Source organism: Xenopus tropicalis, chromosome 5 (genome assembly GCF_000004195.4).
Source record: "Xenopus tropicalis strain Nigerian chromosome 5, UCB_Xtro_10.0, whole genome shotgun sequence".
Lineage (NCBI taxonomy): Eukaryota > Metazoa > Chordata > Amphibia > Anura > Pipidae > Xenopus > Xenopus tropicalis.
The window spans coordinates 77,463,364-77,485,969 of NC_030681.2; the positions used below are offsets into that span (position 1 = coordinate 77,463,364).

Here is a 22,606-nt window from a genome sequence, read left to right on the forward strand (position 1 = left end):
TAGAGGTGTGGCAGACAGTTACTTTCACTTTCAATTCAGAACTTTTTAGATGTTGCTGCACTCGTCACATTCCCCTCCCTCCTCACCATCTCATTGTGTAACCAGTGCATGGACATGGGCATCAGGTCCCCCCATACTGGCACAGAAACAAGATATTGGCAGGATGCAATGCTTCTTTGATAAGTGTCCACAAAATGGCCCCTGCCTGCTTGCTGCAATTGTGATCAATCTTGTGGCAGCAAATTAACCTGTTTCTCATTCTGGTAACAAATGCCAAGATGTGATTAAAGAGACCCAGCAGACAAGAGGTTAAAATCAAACATAAAGTTGTAGAGCAGCCTGCTGAAATGGGCCAAAAACATGAGAGCACAGCTTAATCTCTGTGCAATAAAGATTCATAAATAATGGAACTTTGCTCTATGTATCTGTTATCTATTTTTTCATTAATGAAATCGGCAAAAAGATAAATATTTAATGTTTAAACATCCATGGCAACGAAGGAGAAAACTATTGTAAACAAAGTTGTTCTTTTGTACTTTTTTAATGGCTTAATAGATAGTGCCTTGGAAAAAAAGGTTGCACTGTCAAGTTGCAATTTGAAAACCTACTGCCTCCTTAATTCTTTCCACTGAGGTGAAATGACATTGCAATAAAATGCAAGCTGCTGTGAGACTTAAGCTGGCCATACACGGGCAGATCCGCTCGCTTGGCGATGTCGCCAATCGAGCGGATCTTCATCCGATATCCCCACCTACTGGTGGCGATATCGGGGAGGCATGTAGGTGAATTTGATCGTTTGGCCCTGGGGCAATGGGGCAGTCGGTTCGGGGACTGCATCAATGAGCCGATGCGGTCCCCGATCCGACTGGATTTTCTAACCTGCCCGAACGATATCTGCCCAATTTCAGGCCAGATATCGGTCAGCCAGGCCCCTCGTTTCTGCCCCTACACGGGCCGATAAGCTGCCGAGTCGGTCCAAGGGACCGATATCGGCAGCTTCTATTGGCCCGTGTATGGGGGCCTTTAGGGGCATATCGTCCTGGAGACTTTCTCCTAGCATGTGTCACACTGCACTTTTTTAATGCATCATATTCAAGACTATAAAGGGCTCCTATCACTTTGCTCTCTTAAAATAAAACAAACAAACAAAAAAAACCACTCCCTGCCAGCGCTTGGCCGCCCGCACCAGGAGGAAGCTCCCTTAGTATGTGGGCAGCCTAACCCTGTAGGGGGGCTATTTTTTTTTTTTTTGTTTGTTTGTTTGTTTATTTTTATATTCAGTATACCAACTAAATCTGTCAGGTTCAGGTTGTTTCCCCCAACCGGCGTGCAGACTCTGCTAGCCTGCATCTCTGGTGGGAAAGCAATTTTATGGTGATAGGTACCCTTTAACTTCGAGGGGGAAACGAGGGGCATGCCCCACCGATATCTGGCCTGAAATTGGCGACAAATCTCCCTGTTCGCGGGCGACTAATCTCTCCGAGTTGGCATCAGTTGCCATCCCACCGAAGCAACTTCGGCGATTTGCCGAAATCGCCTGCGCAACGTGTACCATCCCACCGGCGACTTACATGTTCACCGGTGGGATGGTAGTTCGGGGAGATTAGTCGCCTGTGACAATGGAGATTTGTCGCGGGCGACTAATCTCCCCGTGTGCCAGAGCCCTTAGACGGACAGATACAGTACCTGTCAGTGCTTGACAATGTAAGCCAGACTTTTCTTTGCCTTGAGTTTCGAATTTAGGATTAAACCATTGTTACTTGATCTTCCTTCCTACCTATCTTAATGCTTATCCAGTTTCACTGTTTTTAGCACAGCCACCTCCAAACAATGAGTCAACATGAATTAATTTGCTGAACACATTAGTTAATTAAATTGTATTACAATCTCTCAAGACATGACATCAATATTTTTCCATCATGGTAAATGTGACTGAAATTTATCCTTAAACCTCCTGATTGGGTTATTTGTCTCTCTCGTTATCCTTTACAATCAGACCACTTAACAATTTGAACAAAATCCTATATGTTTGTCCTTTGCTAAATGCTAGTTTGGGCTGTCATCCATTTATGTATTCATATCTGTACCCTGTTGTTCACCGTCTGTATTCACTACACTGCACCTTTTCTATCTAATATTGTATATTAAATAATATAAAATTCCTTTATACTTTGTTCTTTGCTTTATACTACTCATGAAGGTATGCTGAGTTAACACAGCACAAATAGACTTAAAATCTGACTTGTATATAAAATATATTTTCTCAGATGCAGCCAAAAAAGTGTAACCCCTTTTTGGTAAAAAAACAAACTCATTTTTATGTCTTTTAGATTTTTGTCTCTTACCTTTATACTTGCGCTACATAAATAATGTAGCCCTTTTATACTCTATGTCAGTGCTGTCCAACTGGCGGCCCGCGGGCCGCATGCGGCCCGCGACCCCCCTCTGTGTGGCCCCCCACCTGTCTGGCTGCTTTGATGGCTTACTCTTGTGTAAGCTTTGAATGGTATCAGTACTGTGATTAACTGGCCCCCTGCATGGTTCTCACCTCAGATTCAGGCTGTAATCAGGCTGTATTGTTTAAATATGTAATTCCCTGTACTGTTCACACCTTTTAATCTCTGCATTGTTCACCCCCTGCAGTGTTCACACCTCAGGCTCAGGCTGTAATCACCCCCATTGTTCCCCTGTTCACACCTCAGGATCAGTAGAAACCCACAAATAATCCCTGCACACTACAAAAAGAACATATACTGAGGTGGTACTGCAATTAAAAAGTTTTTTAATATATAGTTATTGTGCAGACTGTAGGAGCAGTGCCAGCATTGTGTCACTGTATGCTGCCTGTGTGTGCCATACACACAGGCATCATAGGGCAAGCAGAGTATGGCACACGCAGGCAGGGTAGGGAAGGCAGAGTATGGCACACACAGGCAGGGTAGGGCAGGCAGAGTATAGCACACACAGGCCAAGTATGGCACAAACCAGCCAAGTATGGCACAAAGGCAGGGTAGGGAAGGCAGAGTATGGCACACACAGGCAGGGTAGGAAAGGCAGAGTATGGCACACACAGGCAGGGTAGGGAAGGCAGAGTATGGCACACACAGGCAGGGTAGGGCAGGCAGAGTATGGCAGGTTTTTGCTGTACTACAACCATTAATATGGGTATGGTCATGTGATAACATAGGTGTGGTTTTAAGTGGGTGCGGTTTCAAAAAGGGGAGTGGTCAAAACTGGCTTCCATTATCGGCCCTCCACCACGTAGGTTGGAAAAATTCCGGCCCTCGGTACAACAGAAGTTGGACAGCACTGCTCTATGTAAATATAGTTTTCAGTCCACCATCTAAATCTGTCAGGTTCAGAACATAACCAACTGGTGTATGGTTTAAAAAATCTTAGAAACAACATAAATGTGTAGTGCAGTCTATTATAATGGAAGGATGCTGCAATATCCAAGGAGATACTTTGATGCCCTGTTTCAGTAAAAAAACCCCAAAAACTAAAGAATTAAAGGCCATACAGGACAAAAATCCCCAATGCAAAACCAAAGTAACACTGGAGAACAAAACAAAAACTGGAATGTCCGCCTACAGATGCCCTGGTCTCAGTCCAATTTAGAATCTCTGTGCCATTCCCAAACTGTGTGGGAAGCATGCTTACACATCTCCACTGGCTAAACTTGCTTTGTGTACATAGTAACATGATTTTTTCTAATGTAAGGCTTCTTTATAGTTCAGCTTTTGTTATTTGTAACATTTTTCCAAAGTTTCCTACCCCTTTTGAATTTTTATTAAAACAAAAAACAGTAGCGGTCACTATAATATTAGGGAGCGGTCAGGCACTTCTCTGTAGCACAGAAGCACTTCCTATAATGGATAAGGTTTGGGAGCTTTAGACTGAGCAACTAAAATGTATAAAATAGGTATTCAGTATAAATAAATGCTTTGAGTGCTTTGAAGACATCTTTTTTTTTTCTTTCCCAAGTGCTTTGTGCTGGGAATTTTTTTTCTGAGTGCTGTGGAGAAGAGTTCTATTCTATAACTTAAGGACGTGTGGGTTGTTTGTTCCCTTTGTCTCCTTTGCTGCTTGCCTACTTACACTTTAAAAGAAACTGTACCTGAAAAGAATGTATAATGTTTAATAAAATAGCATAGGTTTTGGAGAAAGACCTTTCTTGAACATATATTCTATTTCGACTATGGTCAGCGCTTATTGTTTACATCACTTAAAGCATTCGGGGGAGATTTGTCGCTGTTTGTCATCACCCTTAGACAAACATTTTTTAGAATAATTGGATTCAGGCCCTACTTTGTGGTTAACAATTGGGCAGCACCCCTTATTCTCATCCAAATAAGTGAACTGTAGTTTGGAGCACCATTCCTTAAAGGGCACTTATGGGGTGGGGGGGGGGGATTGTTTCCCTTATTGGAGCTGGGGGTAATAGATTTTTTTTTTTTTTTTTTTTTAAATACTGGTAGTGTGCAATGTTCCTCCCACACCAGGGAGGAGCTCCAGGTACAGGCTTTGTCTGTTTACCCCCATGCACTTAATTTGAGAGCCTTATGGCTCATTTGTTATGTGCATGCATGTGACGTTACAAGAGCAAGTTGGTACAAAGCCTCATCTACATACTTGTGTCCCAACATGGTACAGGAATGGGACCTGTTATCCAGAATGGGGGGGGAACATGGGGTTTTCTGGATAAGGGATCTTTCCGTAATTTGGATCTCCATAATTGAAGTCTGCTAAAAATCATTTAAATATTGAATAAAACGTATAGGATTGCTTTGCATCCAATAAGGATTAATTAGTTTGGATCAACTACAAGGTACTGTTTTGTTACAGGGGAAAAATGAAACCATTTTAAAAATTAGAATTATTTGCTTAAAATGGAGTCTATGGGAGATGGCCTTTCCGTAATTCAGAACTTTCTGGATAACGGGGTTTCGGATAAGGGATCCCATACCTGTACTGGGGGACTATTCTCCCCCAATTAGTTCCCTTTAATGCTACTAAACAATTTAAAAAAAAATATAGATTTTTTTTGCCATATTTATAGATTTATGTTAACTTAGTTAACACCAAGTACAGGGTATTGTTTTATTGCGAATAAAAAGCAATAACTAAATTTGGAACTTTCCAGATAACTACTAGTTTCTTACTAGTTCTAAGGTCAGCAGTCACTTTCAAAAAGACATGCTAGATATACTACTATAATGTGCAGTGGAAGCGATAGGATAGCTGCAAAACAGGAGTATACAAATGATGGGAATGAGCATCTGCTCGTTTGACGGGTTCTCGTTTGTCCCTTCGTTGAGCCATGGGGAATGGGTACAAGGCTTCAGTGGTGGGAGAAAGCTATGCACATGGTTACTAAAGGGAGACCTATTGGCAACCTGCAGGCTTCTGTTGGGAGTCAGCTAAATTTAGATGTCTTAAGTCTATTAAAAAAATGTTAACATTTAAGAAACCCGATAGGATTGTTTTCCCAAGAATAATAGTATATGCTGGATAGGATCAAGCACAAGGTAGTGTTTTATCAAAGAGTGGAAGGAGATTTTTTTTTTTTAAACATTTGAGTTATTTGCTTAAAATGGGCTGTACTATGGTACCAAAAATAAGCTCTATCATGAATTCTGATTCCAAGGTTCCTTCCAAAATGTTATTTATTTACAAAAATATATATATATACAAAGCTTACTTGTGAGGAGCGTTCATTAATATTTTAACATTTGTAGTCTAACCTTTACATACAGACTTGTCAAAATATGGTGAAAATCCATGGCTAATGTGCAATAATTGCCATTAATACTACATAAAAATCAGCAATACCTGCTTATACTTGCCATCTCACAGTGGGAGCTAAAAACCTGTTTTGTCTTTTACAGATGTGTTGGTGCCCGGCTCTGAAAAAGAATGCCTCTGGTTAAAAGAAACATCGATCCTCGGCACTTGTGCCATACTGCTCTTCCCAGAGGAATCAAGAATGAACTGGAATGCGTTACTAACATTTCACTGGCCAATATAATTAGGCAGTTAAGTAGTCTAAGTAAGTAGCTTTATACATGTTTAGGAGCTTGTTGTTAATCTGCTCTTATCTTGTATTTATGCTCATATTTGTGTTGTCGCTCTGTATAAAATATATGCACATAGAGTTCTGAAAATTTTTAGAAATCACTGATACATTGCACTTTTAGGGATATTATACCCTACATGTCATCCAGATATCAAGATGAAGCCCCAAAATGAAAATAGCGCATAGGAACTATCATGGCTTACATTTCAGCTATTGCAAAATCAACACATTTATGCATTTTATTTGGAGTTACAGCAACAAAAACTAAAGTTCATCCCAGAAAACCATATAGTTTTGGAAATGACCTATTCTCTGGAATCCAAAATGGCTGCAAATGTTTTTCAACTGCAAATTATTCCTAAACTTAGGTTTCAGTGACATTTCTGGAAACTTTTACTTTACTGCACTTTATATCCTACATATCATTAGTGCCATTAAATATGCCAAATAGGAATGCCAGTGCCATGAATGTTTTCTGAATTAACATTTTAGTGCCACATGCATGCTTATGTTTACCAAAGTATGTGGCATGTGGAGGCATCAAATGAAAGCCATGATAGTTCATATGCATGGTTATCATTTCTGCTAATTATGTGGTATATAGTCCCCTTAAAGGACAAGGAAAGGCAAAGTCACTTGGGGGTGCCAAAATGTTAGGCACCCCCAAGTGACTTTAATCGCTTACCTTGTACCCCGGGCTTATACCCCTGTTAGGAGAAAACAGCACCAGCCCGGGGCACTTTGGGCGATGTGCTTCCTCCTTCCTGCTTCGTTAAGCTGTGACTATGAGTTAGGCGCATGCACAGTAGAGTGAAAAGCCGACTTCTCTGTTAAAGTTCGGCTTTTCACTCTACTGCGCATGTGCGCGCGGCGATACAGGAAGGAGGAAGCGCTGCAGGTACCCCGGGCTGGTGCTGTTCTCTCCCAACAGGGGCACCAGCCCGGGGTAAAGGGTAGGCGATTAAAGTCACTTGGGGGTGCCTAACATTTTGGCACCCCCAAGTGACTTTGCCTTTCCATGTCCTTTAAAGCATGCAGGTTATAGCATCATATGGCCCGTATTTTTCTTTATTTACCATGATTAAACATCCTAAAACTAACACAGGGTTTCCCATATATATGGAATGTTGAGGCCCCAAATGGAAATACAGAAAGATTTTCCTGGGTAACTTAAGCTTTGTTATAATGTTATGCGTTGTAAAGCCGCCTTACCATAAAGAAAAAAATCTCAAAAAACCATATATTTTTGGAAAGTACATATTCTCTTGAATTCAAAAGGGTAACAACATACTCCAAACTACCGAACTGCAAAAGTACACTAAACTTAGTAGACAAGTAAAGAAAGGGGGATGGGTTGGATACTAAGAAGCAGTTACCCAACATGCACTTTACCAAAAAATGGTTGGTTTGTGAAAGGACCAGCCAGAGCCTGAAAAAGTTGTTTTATGTACTATGCGTTTTTGCAGTTAACATTGATTTTCTATTTTAATGCTGAATGTCTGAAGGTTTCTTTCAATTTAACACTTTGTTAATTATCTAGAAAATGGTACAGAAAAGAAAGCAAAAAAGGGAAAAAAAATTACAACACTGGAAACATAACATACTTAGTAGTAAAAATAGTAGAAACAAATGATGAAATAATTGGTCACACCAGTAACACTTATCAGTTGACTGACCAAATTATATTAACAGTCTAGTTTGCCAGTGTGTTTATTAGCCTACCTCTCTGTTTACCTTTGGTCCCCAGATGTAGGGCTCTAGTTCTAGAATCTTAGGCACAGAAGATTCTTCCAGCAATAAACAGTATATATACACAGGAAAATGAATAGAAGGTAGTGTTAATATTTATCGAGTAACAAAAAAACAATTTCTAGAGAATGCTAACTGTGGTATCAATATTGAAGCAACTGTTGATGTGTAATGCATTGTTCTTGTGTTTCAGGTAAATATGCAGAAGATATATTTGGTGAACTTTTTAATGAGGCACACAGTTTCTCCTTCCGAGTTAACTCTCTTCAAGAACGTGTAGACAGGTTATCTGTTAGTGTAACACAGCTTGACCCAAAAGAGGAAGAACGTAAGTTCTCTATGGCTTTTAACAAAATATTGTTTGTTTTGTTTTCTTTGCTTCATATCTTGCCTGTGCATATTTGAAAATTTTCACTGTAATAAAAAAAATGACTTGTTAAAAGGACAGGCAATTCATTGACAAGCTGACACAGCTGAACAGTTGCTATTGTCTGTAGCCAGCGCATGAAATAGGTCATGTGGAGTTCCACATTCCATTGCATTTAATATTACAATGAAGGAAAGCATTACAGTACCATTCCATGTATAGTGGATAAAATGCCCTGTCCTGCTTAATGCCATGTAACTTATCTGCTTACATTACAATGACCCTATTACTCCTTGGGGTATATGGTAGTCAGGTAAAATAAGATTATGATTTGTACACCTTTTCTGATTAAGGAATGCAGATTGTTTCATCGGTTAATATTCACTTGGCCCATGTATGGCCAGTTTTGTTGCGTTAAATAGTCTTCCAATGAATGTGGCTTTAAACATGTAAAATACTTTAGTACTTCTCACTAAAAATTAAATCTCTAAAGTGTCTTGTACAAAAATTTTCAATGTGTTGTTCATAATGTTGGGACAGGCAGCCTACATCATTGCATTCTAAGAAGGAAAATCAATGCTTATTAACATGTAATTTCATCACATTTGAATCTGAATGTCATTGTGCTAACTTCCAATTTGTTTCCATATTGCTTTTGTTCCTCAAGTACCCTTAACCCCATTAGATTGTAGGCCCCCTGATCCTATTCTTTTTTTAAACTTTATTTTTATTTTCCAAAAGTTTCACCACAGCTTGTTTATGAATACATACATTAAATAAATGCTTTACAGGTCAGTTGATGTTCATAATAAATTAAGCAAAACCCCAAACAATGTAGGTCTCTATAAAATATACTGCATAAACAAGCTCATATGTAAACCCTGCTTCATCTAAATAAATAATTTTCACAAAAATATACTTGTTTAGTATTATGGGCTATTGGGTAATCCTAAATAGAAAATTGCCTTATTCTATACTGGTGCAAGGGTTACCATGCTTGTATGCTATGGTTGCTAAGAGAATGGCATGAAAGCACCGTGGGCCATAGATGTCTCGGGTAGCATAACCCTTGCTTATAACTCTAGTGGGCTTATTTATCAATCTTGGATAAATTTGTGAATTCAAGTTTGTTTTTCATAATCAGATAAACTGGCATATCGAATGGTCATTTATTTATTAATAAGGTAAACTCATTTGAATAAACTTGAATTATCTCAAATTTTTTTTTTTACTTTATGAGCTCTAAAAACTGAAAAAAATGCGAGTTTTTACATTCGAATTTTTGTTTTTTTTTGGACTTAAATACCAGACATTTGAGCACAAGATAACTCGAATCGAGGAAAAAAAAATCAAACATGACCATTGATAAATGCCCCCCCCCAACTGCCTATATCAGTGATACCCAACCAGTGGTTTGTGAGCAACATGTTGCTCCCCAAACCCTTGGATGTTGCTCCCAGTGGCTTCAAAGCAGGTACTTATTTATGAATTATTGGCTTGGAGGCAAGTTTTGGTTGCATAAAAAACAGTTGTATTGTCAAACAGAGCATCCTGTAGGCTGCCAGTCCACATAGGAGCTACCAAATAGCCAATCACAGCCCTTATTTGCCACCCTCATGAACATTTTTCATGCTTGTGTTGCTCCCCAACTCTCTTTAGGTTTTAGTGTTACTCATGGGTAAAAAAGGTTGGGGATCCCTGGTCTATATGATGGGAACAAAGCTTTCCCTTAAACAATATCTCAGTTATCTAAGAACTGCTTTCATGCATCAGGAAAGTGGAGTGGATTAAGCTTTAATGTTCAGGTGTATCTGTTTCCAGTAAAAAAAAAAAAAAAAAAAATTTAAAAATAGAAACTGCGTATTTTATATTGTGACTAAGTGCTCTCTGTATGAGTCTGGCTCGGATAAAATATTTTTATTATAGGATCAGAGAACAATTTTGGAATGCACAACATCACAAAAAGAAGATAACCTCGGCACTCTAATATGTCACACACTGCTGTGTGCTCCGGATGCCTGTGGAAGTAGATGAATCTGTCACAATAATAGACTGTATAGGGTGAAGGAGACACAGAAGTCTTCTAGCAGTGTGTTTTTCCAATAACAATGGCTGCCCAGTAGGAAACTACATTTCCTAATTAAATACATGTAAAAATATTATACAATTTCCAGCAATGTTTTTTTTTTTTTTTTGTGCAACCTAAATGTTTTGTTGGCAAATGAACAGAAAATTCCTGCCTCTCCTTGATTTGGTTAATTTAACAATGCATATACTGAGTTTTCATCCAATAATCCAGAGTTAATATAGTTTGAGGCAACAGCAGCTGTTGTATTTAAGGAGCAACTGTTGGGGAAACATTAGGAAGCAGCTGTTTCTCTGTGCTGAAAAGCAGACCTCATGCAATGTTTTAGATCGAGGTTTTTTTCTGAAATTAAGAGCCATGCACAAGTCTTGCCCTACCCTTCACAGTATATGTAAATAATGGGATTTAGCATAGTTTTGCACATTTTCTCGAGATTTATAGCTTACTTTGTATTTTGTTTTTTTTTCAGTGCACTACTGAAAAGTAACTTTGCTCGTCTGAAATAGGATTGGCCTCCTTTCTGTTATTATATATTTCTCTTGCATTTCTGCCACTCTTTGTAAAGCCTTCTGTGAATTTAATAATTATTTTCTCTTGCTTTTTATGTCTTTTATATGTCATGTTCGCTACTTAGGTATTATACTGCGCTATTGTATGTAGTATTTTAGGCCAGTGGCACATGGTGGTATTTCAGGGTTTTTTTGCCTCAGGGATTTCTAGCTGTTGCAGTCAGCTATCAAAATGCCCTGGATTGCCCCTCATTAAGTTGCATGTGCACATTATTTATTGTGGCTCAATAATCCTAACCTAATGCATTTTGAGCAACAGTTGTCCCCTAGAGTGGACATAACACTAAAGTGTACTTGTGTGCATGGGTGATTGCCCTTGCTATGAATGAGGGCATTTCTAAACATTTTGTAACCTGCTCACTCAGCTGGAAATCACTGAGTTAACAAAATCTAAATCACCCTTTTTTACATAGTGCCAGGCTTTAGGGCTAATAATCAAAGTTTAAGGAGTTTAAACCCCTGTTGCTTATTTTGCTGTATAATGTACACATTGTAAGAATTTTTACTAGTTTAAACCAAAGATGCCTTACTGGGGGCCAAAGGCCAAATACAGCCCTCCTTATAGCCTGCAGTTTAAACAAAGTGCTCGATGGGCAGCTTTGGACACATTCATTTTAATAGCTTTGTCTATAGCATATTGGATAATTTGCCCCTTATGTGTTGTTTTAACCTTAAACATTGTAAAATGTATTCAGCTCATTTTTTTCTTGCATAAATTGTAGAGCACTTGCTAATGCCAACATTTTTTATAGTCGTGTACTAATTAACCTTGATAATAAATGTGTTTCTCTTGAAATACAGTAATTTATGCTGTTGATCTATGTGGTGCTTTTGATAGGAGGTTGGGGCAGGTGGTGTTACATATTCATAAGACAGTTGATTTCCTATGCAGTCAATAGGTCTCACTTTCATTGCGTTATCAATCAGAACCAGTTGAATGTTTCCATTAAGTAAGAGTCAATTGATCCATTCAGAATTTCTACTGCAGAAACTCACTGGCTTAATGTGCCCTATTTTTCTTATAAAAGGCAAATTCAAGGAAATCACACTAGACCTTTTTGCAGGCGTTCATTATGTATGAGGATTTAGAAATTTGTAGATTAAATAAGAATTATTCAGCACATGCTAGTGCAATTATGCTGTTTTAGAAGCTGCTCACAATTATTTTACAGTTAAATCCTTCTTTGTCTAAATTTTTTTGGGTATGAACCCAGAATCTGAGTCTTGTAGGCCTAGTTTCTATTTAACACCTCAATTAAATATCAGGAAATATATTTACCCGATGAAAAAGCCTTTTGGTATGCTTTTAAGGGTCCCCTGGCATCCCAGTTATTCCTGGGGTTTCACAACTGCATGAGCACAAAAATGGAATTACGCTTCCATTTTGATTTGCCACTGGCTTTGGTAACTTCAGACTTGATTTAATTCATACCTGCACAAACTAGTTCTGAATGTGTCACAGAAATAGAATGCATTGGTTGAACAACCCTTTTTAATTTTTTAAGAGTGCTACTTCAACATTAAATATTTTCTTTTGAGATACAGTCAAATACTATGTTGATTTACACACTTAACTCATGTTTTTCTGAGGGAACCTGCATGGTTTATTTGATTGCACACTGTTATCGCATATAAATTAAACAGAAGGCTGCCCGTTTGAAGATTGCATTTTGTAATGTTTTCATGCTATATTAATTCCTATACTAACAATACCGGTTATCTCTCAGTGTCTTTGCAGGACATAACAATGAGAAAAGCGTTTCGGAGTTCAACTATTCAAGATCAGCAACTGTTTCACCGCAAGACCTTGCCCATTCCTCTTCATGAAACTTATGAAATATGTGAACATCCTCCACCCCTTAATATATTAACTCCCTACAGGTGAGTTAAATCTGGCAAGTATGTACAAGTTCTGGGTAAATGTTTTTGTTCTTTTGGTCCATTCATGCATGGGATTTTGCTGCATTTGGCCCTGAGGCTTGGCAAATACCAAAATACCAAATACACAGATTGTGTGTGTGTGTATAGATAATATACACAGTCTGGCAAGTACTTTATTCTATTACATACAGATCCTGCCACCACCGTATACCCACAGCCAGACACAGTATTGCCATGCCTGTTAAAGCCCTAGTGCAACATAATTTGCATCATTAAGCCCCAGTCCCTGGCACCACTACAATTCTAACTGAAAGTTTTGAACCACAAATGTTCCCTGGTTTATTTTGCTTTGTATTATTGTTATATTTACACAGCATGTTAAATCTCCCAACATGTTTACACCCATACTTACATAAAATATATTTTTGAAATGCTTTTAAGAAACAGCAGTGAACGTTTTTACAATACAGCACATAAGGTAGATTTTAAAAAGCACGTAAATAAATACGTATACAGAAATTGTACATCAAAATGTTAACACAAACCATTGAGAGAGACCGGAAAGTAGGTCCCTGCTAAGCAGAGTGTTGAGTCTTAAATAGATTACTGATACATCTTGTTATGAACACCATTTTAGCACAAAGATTAACAATTTTGTAAACATGTTTTTAAAAAAAAAAAAAAAAAAACGTTACAAGAAGCTCATAATTCCCATAATTCCAGCATTATTGTAGCCACAAGAGTTGCACTTAATAAATGAATATTTTATTATTTCATTCTTTTTCTGTTTTTTGGGGGGTTTTTTTTTTACTCATCAAATCTCACTAGTTAAAATCTGTGTTCTTTTACTAAGAAAGACTTAACACAGAGCACAGCACATGGCATCCAACAGATGTCACTAGTTTATAGCTGTTATTTAAATATGCCAATTAAATTGATATAATTTGCTGTACTTTAAATCTGTTGTGTGTAATTTCTATCACATCACATTTTTTTTATTCTATCAAGTTCTTAATTCCTTATATTATCCTGATGGCTTTGATTTAATTGTGTTTGTTTGAAACTTTATAGCTTTGATTTAGCTATATGTCCCTAGGAATATCATACAGGGTATACTCCCTTCTTGAGGATGTTTATTTAATTGGGCTTGTGCCGTATGTTATATACATACACCAAAATTATTTAGAAAAATATACCTCCCCATTCTCCTAAACTATGCTACACTTTACTTTACAAAGCTTCGTAGTTCATGAAAAATTATATGCACCCTCATAAATATACTGAATAACTGTAATACCGTTTCATTTTTAATTTTTTTTAATTTTTCATCAAATACTCCATTTCTTTTAAAGCCAAAGTTGACAACTATTTGACGTAAAATATTTAGCAAATCCTTATGCCCCTTAGTTATAATCCCCTTATGTATGGTGACTGCTGTCCGTATATGTTCTATTGCTCACAACGTCAGATTTTTTTTTTTTTTTAATTTTTTAATTTTTTTTTTATTTTTTTTTTTTTGTCACAGAGATGACGGCAAAGAGGGCTTAAAGTTTTATACCAATCCATCCTACTTCTTTGACTTATGGAAAGAGAAGATGTTGCAGGATACAGAAGACAAACGGAAAGAAAAGAGAAAGCAAAAAGTATGTCGCTGAGATTTTTTTTTTTCTATAGAATTGTAATTGTTGTATTGGTCATATATGATTGCCATTTTTATGACTATATTGTGTTAGTGCTGTGCTATAGAAGCTCTTGTTTTCTTTAGTATATACCCACTGTCAGGGAACATAACATTGCAATTATATGCCCCTTAATTGTTTAGTAAATAATTCAAGATTTGTTTTTCCCTTGTTAAGGGACATGTAGAAACTAGTCATCTGTGGGTTGACCCCCAAAACCATGGGACCCATTTGTTTATGTAGTGGTTGGGCTGTTTGAGGCTATGAAGATGAATGCAAGGTGGGGTTCTGGCAGGTCAAACTTAAACAGGTTCCAGTGGTGTAACTACAGAGGGTGCAGTTGCCACTGAGCAGCACGCAGGTCAATGATCATCAGTGATTCTGCTGTTCTGGGGGACCTGAAAATGCAGTTTAGCAGTGGGGACCAGCCCCCTTTCTTATGCTTCTGGCTGGGCCCTTTGTTGATAAAGTGCTGACCCTTTCCCCTGTGGTGGCTGATCCCATCCATAATAAGTCATTATAGGGGAGTTGGTTTGGAGGCAGGTCAGGTTCAGATTAAAACATTTCTGATCCACTCATCACCAGTAGAAACCAAAAACAAAGCAGCTGCAGATTGTATTTTAGTGCCAAAAAGAAAATGCCAAGTGCTAGCAGATAATAAATATTGCTCTTCTTATTGCCCACTGTTTGAGTCAGGATTCTAAATGATGTTCTTTCTTACAGCAAAAGAATATTGATCGTCCTTATGAACTAGAAAAAGTGCCTCGGGCTCCCCATGACAGACGTCGCGAATGGCAGAAGTTGGCTCAGGGATTGGAATTGGCTGAGGACGATGTAGACCTTCATCTTCATCATAAACATATAGAAATTGCTAATGGGCCAGCTTCTCATTTTGATGCAAGGTTTGTCTGCTTTGCAAATATGTCTTTTATGTATGGTAATTTATCCTTCTGTATACCGTGCTTCTTGAAGCAGTCCAATATGCCATAGATATAAGGTACATTTCAACATTTCTATCCTTATCAGTTGTAGAAACGGATACGTTTAAATCAGTTTTAAAAGAAAAATTACGACAAATATTTTGAGTCCATTTTGGGAATGGAACTGCTGAAATTTTGGTTGCAAAATTACTCTGAAATTCATGAGCTCTCTTTTCTATATGAATGCATGCAGCAGCCTTACTTCCTTAAGTGCTCATTACAGGGTCTGTCTATACAAGGTAGTAAAAGGTTCCTGACCTGTTCTGGAGTGCTGGTTTGTTTTTTGATATAGCAAGAACTGCCACCCCTAAGCTATGTTGCCTGTTAACTTGTGGTGTGGGTTATAAACATTTAGATGAGGTATTTCGGTTGCTGTAGTCATGAAAATAGAGCTGTTCCTTGATGGTGGGTAAATACACTAGTCCCTGCTGGTGCAGTGCATACTGACTGGGTTGATTAAAAATAGAGTTGCAAAAGGCACATTGCTCATATACAGACACTTGTGTGCCGTACCACCTCTCCTATCAACTGGCAAGTATTACCCAGGATTCTGTGTTTGCTGTGTTCAGTGGCGTATACTGATGTTTCTCTGTTAATTAGACTTAACTTGCTATTTGACCATTACACGGGCTGCTTATACGTCTGGAACTTGACACTTGATTGCTTTGGTAAAGGGCAGAGTAGGTAATCTTGTTGGAAAATGCAGTGGTGTAAGTGCATGTCCAATGCAATGTTTCACTTGAGATCCATTCATGTGCTGTGAGGCCCAGATAAGATCCTTTCAATATGCTTCAAAAATCTTAGTCATCGGGTTGGTGCCTCACCTAAACTGAGCGTGCCTTTCATTACTAGGGGCATTTGGTGACACATTCAGTAGTGATAGACATTTGTTTTTTTTATCATGTAAAAGACAGCCATGCAACACTAGCATTTATTATGAAATGCATCCAAACTGTGTTGTTTGCTTAACAAATTAAATGTTATATCTGTTTATACTTGTTTTTTAGGCCCCAGGCATATGGTGAAAACATGGATGGACCCTTCTCACTTGCAGCACTACCATTCAGTCAGATGAATGATCTTCTAAACAGAGTTGAAGACAGGGTGTTGGTGAGACCTCATGAACCACCACCGCCTCCACCAGTGCATGCCCCTGGGGATGGAAAAGCAATGCCTCAAATTATTAGGTAAAATTGTTGCTTTTAACAATTTAATGTTATACACAAAGGGACAGATTTATCAAAATGTGAGATTAGATCTCACCACAGAAAAACTTTGTATAAAAATCCCATAGGAATGAATAAAACATGGGTTAATATTTCTGTGGCGAGCTCTAATCTCACATTTTGATAAATCTGCCCAAAAATATTGGTACATATTTTCTGAGTACTAAGTAAACTGACACTCTGGTGCTGCTGCCATAAGGCTAGTTGAGAAACTCGTCTCAGGCAGCAGTACCCGGCAAATTACCAAGAGCGGCAAAATGTTGCTCCTGGTAACTTAATTTCACCTCTTGTAGTGCAGAGACCTATAGTAATGTGCCCCATGCCCCAGGTGCGAAAAAGCTGAGGGAGGGGGCAGAATTAACTTGGCTGCCTTAGGCAGCTAGAACCCCTGAGGCAGCACTGCTAACACTAGTATTATGTAAAGATAAACCTCACTCTTTGCTCTTGCAAGTATCCACTTTTAAAGAACCACTAAATCCACAAATAACCATGAGGCAAGAGTTATTGTATCTAAGTCATGGTTTTTCTGCATACCTGAATCTTGCACAGAGTGTATGGTTCTGTCGTTTGTAGTGAACAACTGTGGCTTCCCAACAGTCATAGGGCCAAATCTGCACAACCAATATATTGCGGAGCCAACTGCTTGGTGCAGAGAGCAGGTTACTTATTACCTGGAACAAAAAAACAACTGCTGTGAAGTTTTAACAATACAGGTGTTTTAGTACAAACTCAGCATGAACTCAGACTAGTGAGACTAGTGACTTGCTCTGCATAGAGCTAAACTACTGACCAAAACATGCACCACTTCATTTTAGTTAGATAATGTGTGGGAAAAATAGTTTATCAAATGTTACTGTTATTTTACTGCAGTTTATTGGTAAATATTTTCTTATATTTCTTATATTTTTTTAACATCATAGTGCAACACCAGGATTAAATGAGAACAGACCACAGTCTCCAGCCATGGGCAGAACACCAGGCTTCGCCAGCCCTTCTCCTCCACCACCACCTCCTCCGCTACCTCCACCACCTCCACCCCTTCCATCTGCTCTTTCGGCTTCCTCATTACGATCATCAATATCTTCTACACCTCCCCCACCAATCCCACCACCACCTCCACCACCTACAACTACCATTCAGACTACTGTTGTCCCTCCTCCACCAACACCCCTCCAGATTGCTCCTGGTGTCCTCCACCCAGCTCCACCTCCTATAGCACCTCCACTTGTACAAGCATCTCCTCCTGTTACACGGGTTACTCAGATCAGCGAGAATGCTCCAGCTCCACAGATAGAAGCAGCAGGGCTGCCCCCACCACCTCCTCCTCCACCCTTACCTCCTCCTGGAATGCGTCCTTCTTCCCCTATTGCAGTCCCACCTCTTTCTCACCCTGGTGGGGCAGTCCACCCTGTTGCTTCCATTGTACCTGGTTCACATGTTCCATCACCACCATCACAAGCCCCTGAGCCTAAGAGACACCCCTCAACACTCCCAGTCATCAGTGATGCTAGAAGTGTACTTCTGGAAGCAATAAGGAAAGGTCGGTACTTAATTTTTAATGGACATAACTTTTCATTGTTAATACTAAATGGCTCTAATAATACAGTGGCACTGTTACATTCAGTCATCCTCCTAAAAGTGTTTTTGCACGTTTAAATAAATTGCATGGAATATAATATGCATTCATTTTAAAGTTTGTTTTTTAAAGGTATTGGTAAATGTAATTGTAACTGAAAGCAGTATCTGTCTCTTTATAGTCTTTGCACCAGGGGCTCTGATTAAAGCTCATTATGTAACAGTAGTCAGGTCTGTTTCAGTTTTGTCAGTGTAAGAGAGGCAGTACACTCCCATGTTTAGTTAATAGGCCTTGAACATATATCTTAATTATTGTTTTAATAAGGCAGAATCAACGATTTTTGTTATTTCTTGAGCTAAATGGGCCAAATAGGATTTTAAAGGGGATGTAAAGTCAAAAATAAAATCCCATTATCAGGTACACTGCTCTGAAAAAGAAACATCTTAAATATACTTTAATTACAATCTGTACAATCTTCTGCCCTTCATTTCCCCATTTTTTCTACTTCCACAGACTTCAGCCTGCACAAATCTTAGACAGCAGGTGGCTGCTCCACTTCAAAACGATCACCCTTTCTCTGAGTTCTGAAGGGTAGGGAAGCAGCAAGGTTAGCCGTAGTGAGAAACAAACACACAAATTAATCCCAAAGCTGCTTTCCTGCCCTTCAGAACTCTGAGAAGGGGTGATCATTTTGAAGTGGAGCAGCCAGCAGCCTTTTAAGATTTATGTAGGCTGTAGAGGCAGGGGGTCCTATACTGTTCATTTACTTACCTACCTGCAAGGACCAAACATAAACAAAAAAGCATACTTATTCTCATAATAAGTACAAATCTATGTTCAGCATAAGCCTTATTCATTAAGCTCATGTTGAACAAAAGTATATTCTGTTTAGAGAACAGAATGGGAGGAAAAACATTTACAGATTAACTTTAAAATCGCTGAAAATGTATAATTCATATTTATTGCTAAGACTTTAGTTCTGTCAGTATAAACATTGCTACTCCAAATAAACCAAACAAGGGGCATGGAGGTATAAGCTCTTGTGAGCAGGGCCTCCTTGTCCCATTTCACTAGGTGAATGTCAAGTCATAAAACTTATGTAATGTCACTATATATAAGTTTATATAATCATCTTATTTGATCAGGCTTGAATTAACTGCTGCAGGTGATAATGCCAGGTGATACATAGAGATTTTACTGTACTCGTGTGAATAAATACATTTATATAAATATATATATTTTTTTTTTTTTGCAGACTGGTGTGTTCCATATGCACCCATTTATAGTCCTATACATAAAAGGATTTTTGCTTATCTCTTTGTAGATTGATATGGCCCACTTACCTGTCTTTCACCTAGTCTTACTACGTGATTGTTGTTGCTTGGTGATTTGTCATATTTTAATTAATTGTGCGACTGTTTCAGGAATTCAACTTCGCAAAGTAGAAGAACAGCGTGAACAAGAAGCTAAACACGAACGCATTGAAAATGATGTAGCCACTATCCTCTCGCGGCGCATTGCTGTGGAATATAGTGATTCAGAAGATGATTCTGAGTTTGATGAGGTGGAATGGCTAGAATAGAATATAGCATAGAAAATGCTCAAGATATAAACTACAAACTGGAATGCAGATGTAAACTGTGGTGCTTGTCCATTGAAAATGTTTGGTTATTTCTAGTGTTTTGTATCTCTATTACTTTTCACCACCAGACTAAATCATGTTTTTTTTTGTACTTTTAGTTTACAGTAAAACTAGAAATCTTGACATTTTTCAGTGGCTTTTTACACTTCTTTGGAGGACTGTAATCTTTCAATAGACCACTAAGTATTACAATTGGGCAGCTGTCAAGTTGTAGAATAGGAAGGTTATTATTTTTTTAATGTACTACTTGTGCACTTTGTGAATTTTAAGTTAATGAAGGAAACCGGAGATTGAAATTCCAAGGGCAGCTTGTATCTAACTAAAATGAGCCTTATTTAATTTAAAAAGAATTGTTTTTACAACCTAGTTGTCAAATCCCACTGCTATACATTAGGTCATTACACTGAGAAAATACTTTAAAATGTTAGAAATGAAGAACAAAAGAATTGTACTACAAGCCTGTTTCTAAAAAAGTTGGGACACTGTGTAAAATATTAGTAAAAAGTGATTGGGATGATTGATCATTTAATCCATATATGTAATTGCAAATAGTACAATGATAACATATCAAATGTTCAATGTTGAAACTGAAAAATGTTATTTTATTTTTTTTTGTTAAATATATGCTTATATTAAATTTGATCCTAGCAACATGCTTCAAAAAATTATGGTATGGGGCATGTTTCCCGCTGTGTTGCATCAACTCTTCTTTTAACATCATTCTGGGAGCTGTGGAGACCAATTGCTGTAGTTTTGAAAGTGAAATATTCACTTCTTGCCTGATAAAGGATTTCAGCTGCTGAACAGTTCAAGGTCTCCTTTATCATATTTTCCCTTTCATATGCTCCAAATTATTTCAGTGTGTGACAGGTCTGGGCTGCAGGCAGGCCAGTTTAGCACTATGGAGCCTTGCTGTTATAGTGCAGAATGCACTTTGGCATTGTCTTGCAGTTCTGCTTTGCCTCAGTCCATCTTTGCATGGTAGAATTGTAACTTGCATTTGAGGATACGGCAACAAGCCGTGTTCACAGACAATGTTTTTGGAAGTATATCTGAGTCCATGCAGTAATTTTTCACTATAGAATAGTGTCTGTTTTTAAGCAGTGCGTCTGAGGTCCCCAAGATCACAGGCATCCAATAATGGCTTTAGCCTTTGTCTCTTGCATAAAGAGAGATTTCCAGATTTTCTGAATATTCTGATGATGATATGTGATATTATCAAATCTCCAAATTCTTTGTAATTTTACGTTGAGGAACATTAAAATTTGCCCACAAAGAGTTTCACAGAGCCAGCCTCTGTAGGATTCTCTATTTATGCCCAATAATGTTGCTGACCTGCTTCTAACTGGTGAGATGTTCTTTAGCATTACAAAACTTTTCTAGTTCTTTCATTGCCCATGTTCTAACTTTTTTGAATGTGTTGCTGGTATCAAATTCAAAACAAGCATATATATATATATATAGTTAAGTAAAAATACAATTTCTCAGTTCCATCATTTGATATGTTGGTTTTGCACTGTTTGATGTCAAATTAACTTAATTGATTTGCAAATCATCCCATTCTCTTTTTATTTATATTTAATACAGTGTACAAACTTTTTGAAACAGGGTTGTATTTTTTTTTATGGCTTTATATGAATGCTAAGTTTTTTTTATGTACATGTTGTATGGTACTTCTTTGCCTGTATACTAAATAAAAAAAAAAAATAAAATCCATGTGAAATATTATTTTAAACATTCTGTGTAACTTATGTAACTGTCTAAGAACAGTTTGATTTAATAAATTCATCATTTTAAATGGACATTATTTCTTGTTTTTTTTTTTTTAGGTTCTAAATATCAAACATTACGTTCTTATACTTTTTTATATTGGGATAGGCACAGCTGTATGTAGTTTAGTTTTATATTATAACACATACCACACTTTGTAACACATGCTCTTTTTCAGCCCTCCCTTCTGATTATATAGGTATGGGATATGTTATCTGTGAATCCGTTACAAATTATAGGAAGGCCATCTCCCATAAATTTTAATCAAATAATTCATTGTTAAAAAAAATAATTACCTTTTTTCTCTGCAGTAATAAAACAGTACCTTGTACTTGATCCCAACTACGGTATAATGAATCTTTATTGGAGGCAAAACAATTCTATTGGGTTTAATTAACGTTTAAATTATATTTTATTTGACCTAAGCATGAAGAAAATGCCATATCCCAAGTGTTTTGGATAATATGTCCCATACCTGTATTTATTTATTTATTTTTTTTGTTTCCTCTCGTCTGTCTTCTTTACCTTCATCTATCAAAAAAAACTCCCAATATACCTAAAGCTGCCTTTCCATAAATTAAGCTTTTTGAAGCTAAGACTTCAAAAACAGAACCATAAAATTACTTTAGCATTTCTCTTTATAGCTTGCCTACTTTTTTTTTCGTTGACGCAGACAGTTTGAGTCTACTATACAGTAGACCAGTGCTGTCCAACTTCTGTGGTACCGAGGGCCGGAATTTTTCCGACCTACGTGTGGAGGGCCGATAATGGAAGCCAGTTTTGACCACTCCCCTTTTTGAAACTGCACCCACTTGAAACCACACCCGTGTTATCACATGACCATACCCATATTAATGGTTGTAGTACAACAAAAACCTGCCATACTCTGCCTTCCCTACCCTGCCTGCGTGTGCCATACTCTGCCTCCCCTACCCTGCCTGCGTGTGCCATACTCTGCCTGCCCTACCCTGCCTGCATGTGCCATACTCTGCCTGCCCTACCCTG

General features: G+C 37.9%; 1 protein-coding gene across 1 annotated transcript in view; it reads left to right on the forward strand.

The window, feature by feature from the left end:
- wasf1 (WASP family member 1) overlaps positions 1 to 21,633 on the forward strand; it is a 36,249-nt gene extending 14,616 nt beyond the window's left edge. The window contains 8 exon segments of the mRNA NM_001102747.1: positions 5,889 to 6,049; positions 8,019 to 8,153; positions 12,575 to 12,728; positions 14,254 to 14,371; positions 15,131 to 15,309; positions 16,395 to 16,574; positions 17,534 to 18,153; positions 19,614 to 21,633. Of these exon segments, the coding sequence (NP_001096217.1) occupies positions 5,917 to 6,049; positions 8,019 to 8,153; positions 12,575 to 12,728; positions 14,254 to 14,371; positions 15,131 to 15,309; positions 16,395 to 16,574; positions 17,534 to 18,153; positions 19,614 to 19,771 (1,677 nt within the window). The 5' untranslated portion in view covers positions 5,889 to 5,916 and the 3' untranslated portion in view covers positions 19,772 to 21,633.
- The last annotated feature ends 973 nt before the right edge of the window (positions 21,634 to 22,606 follow it).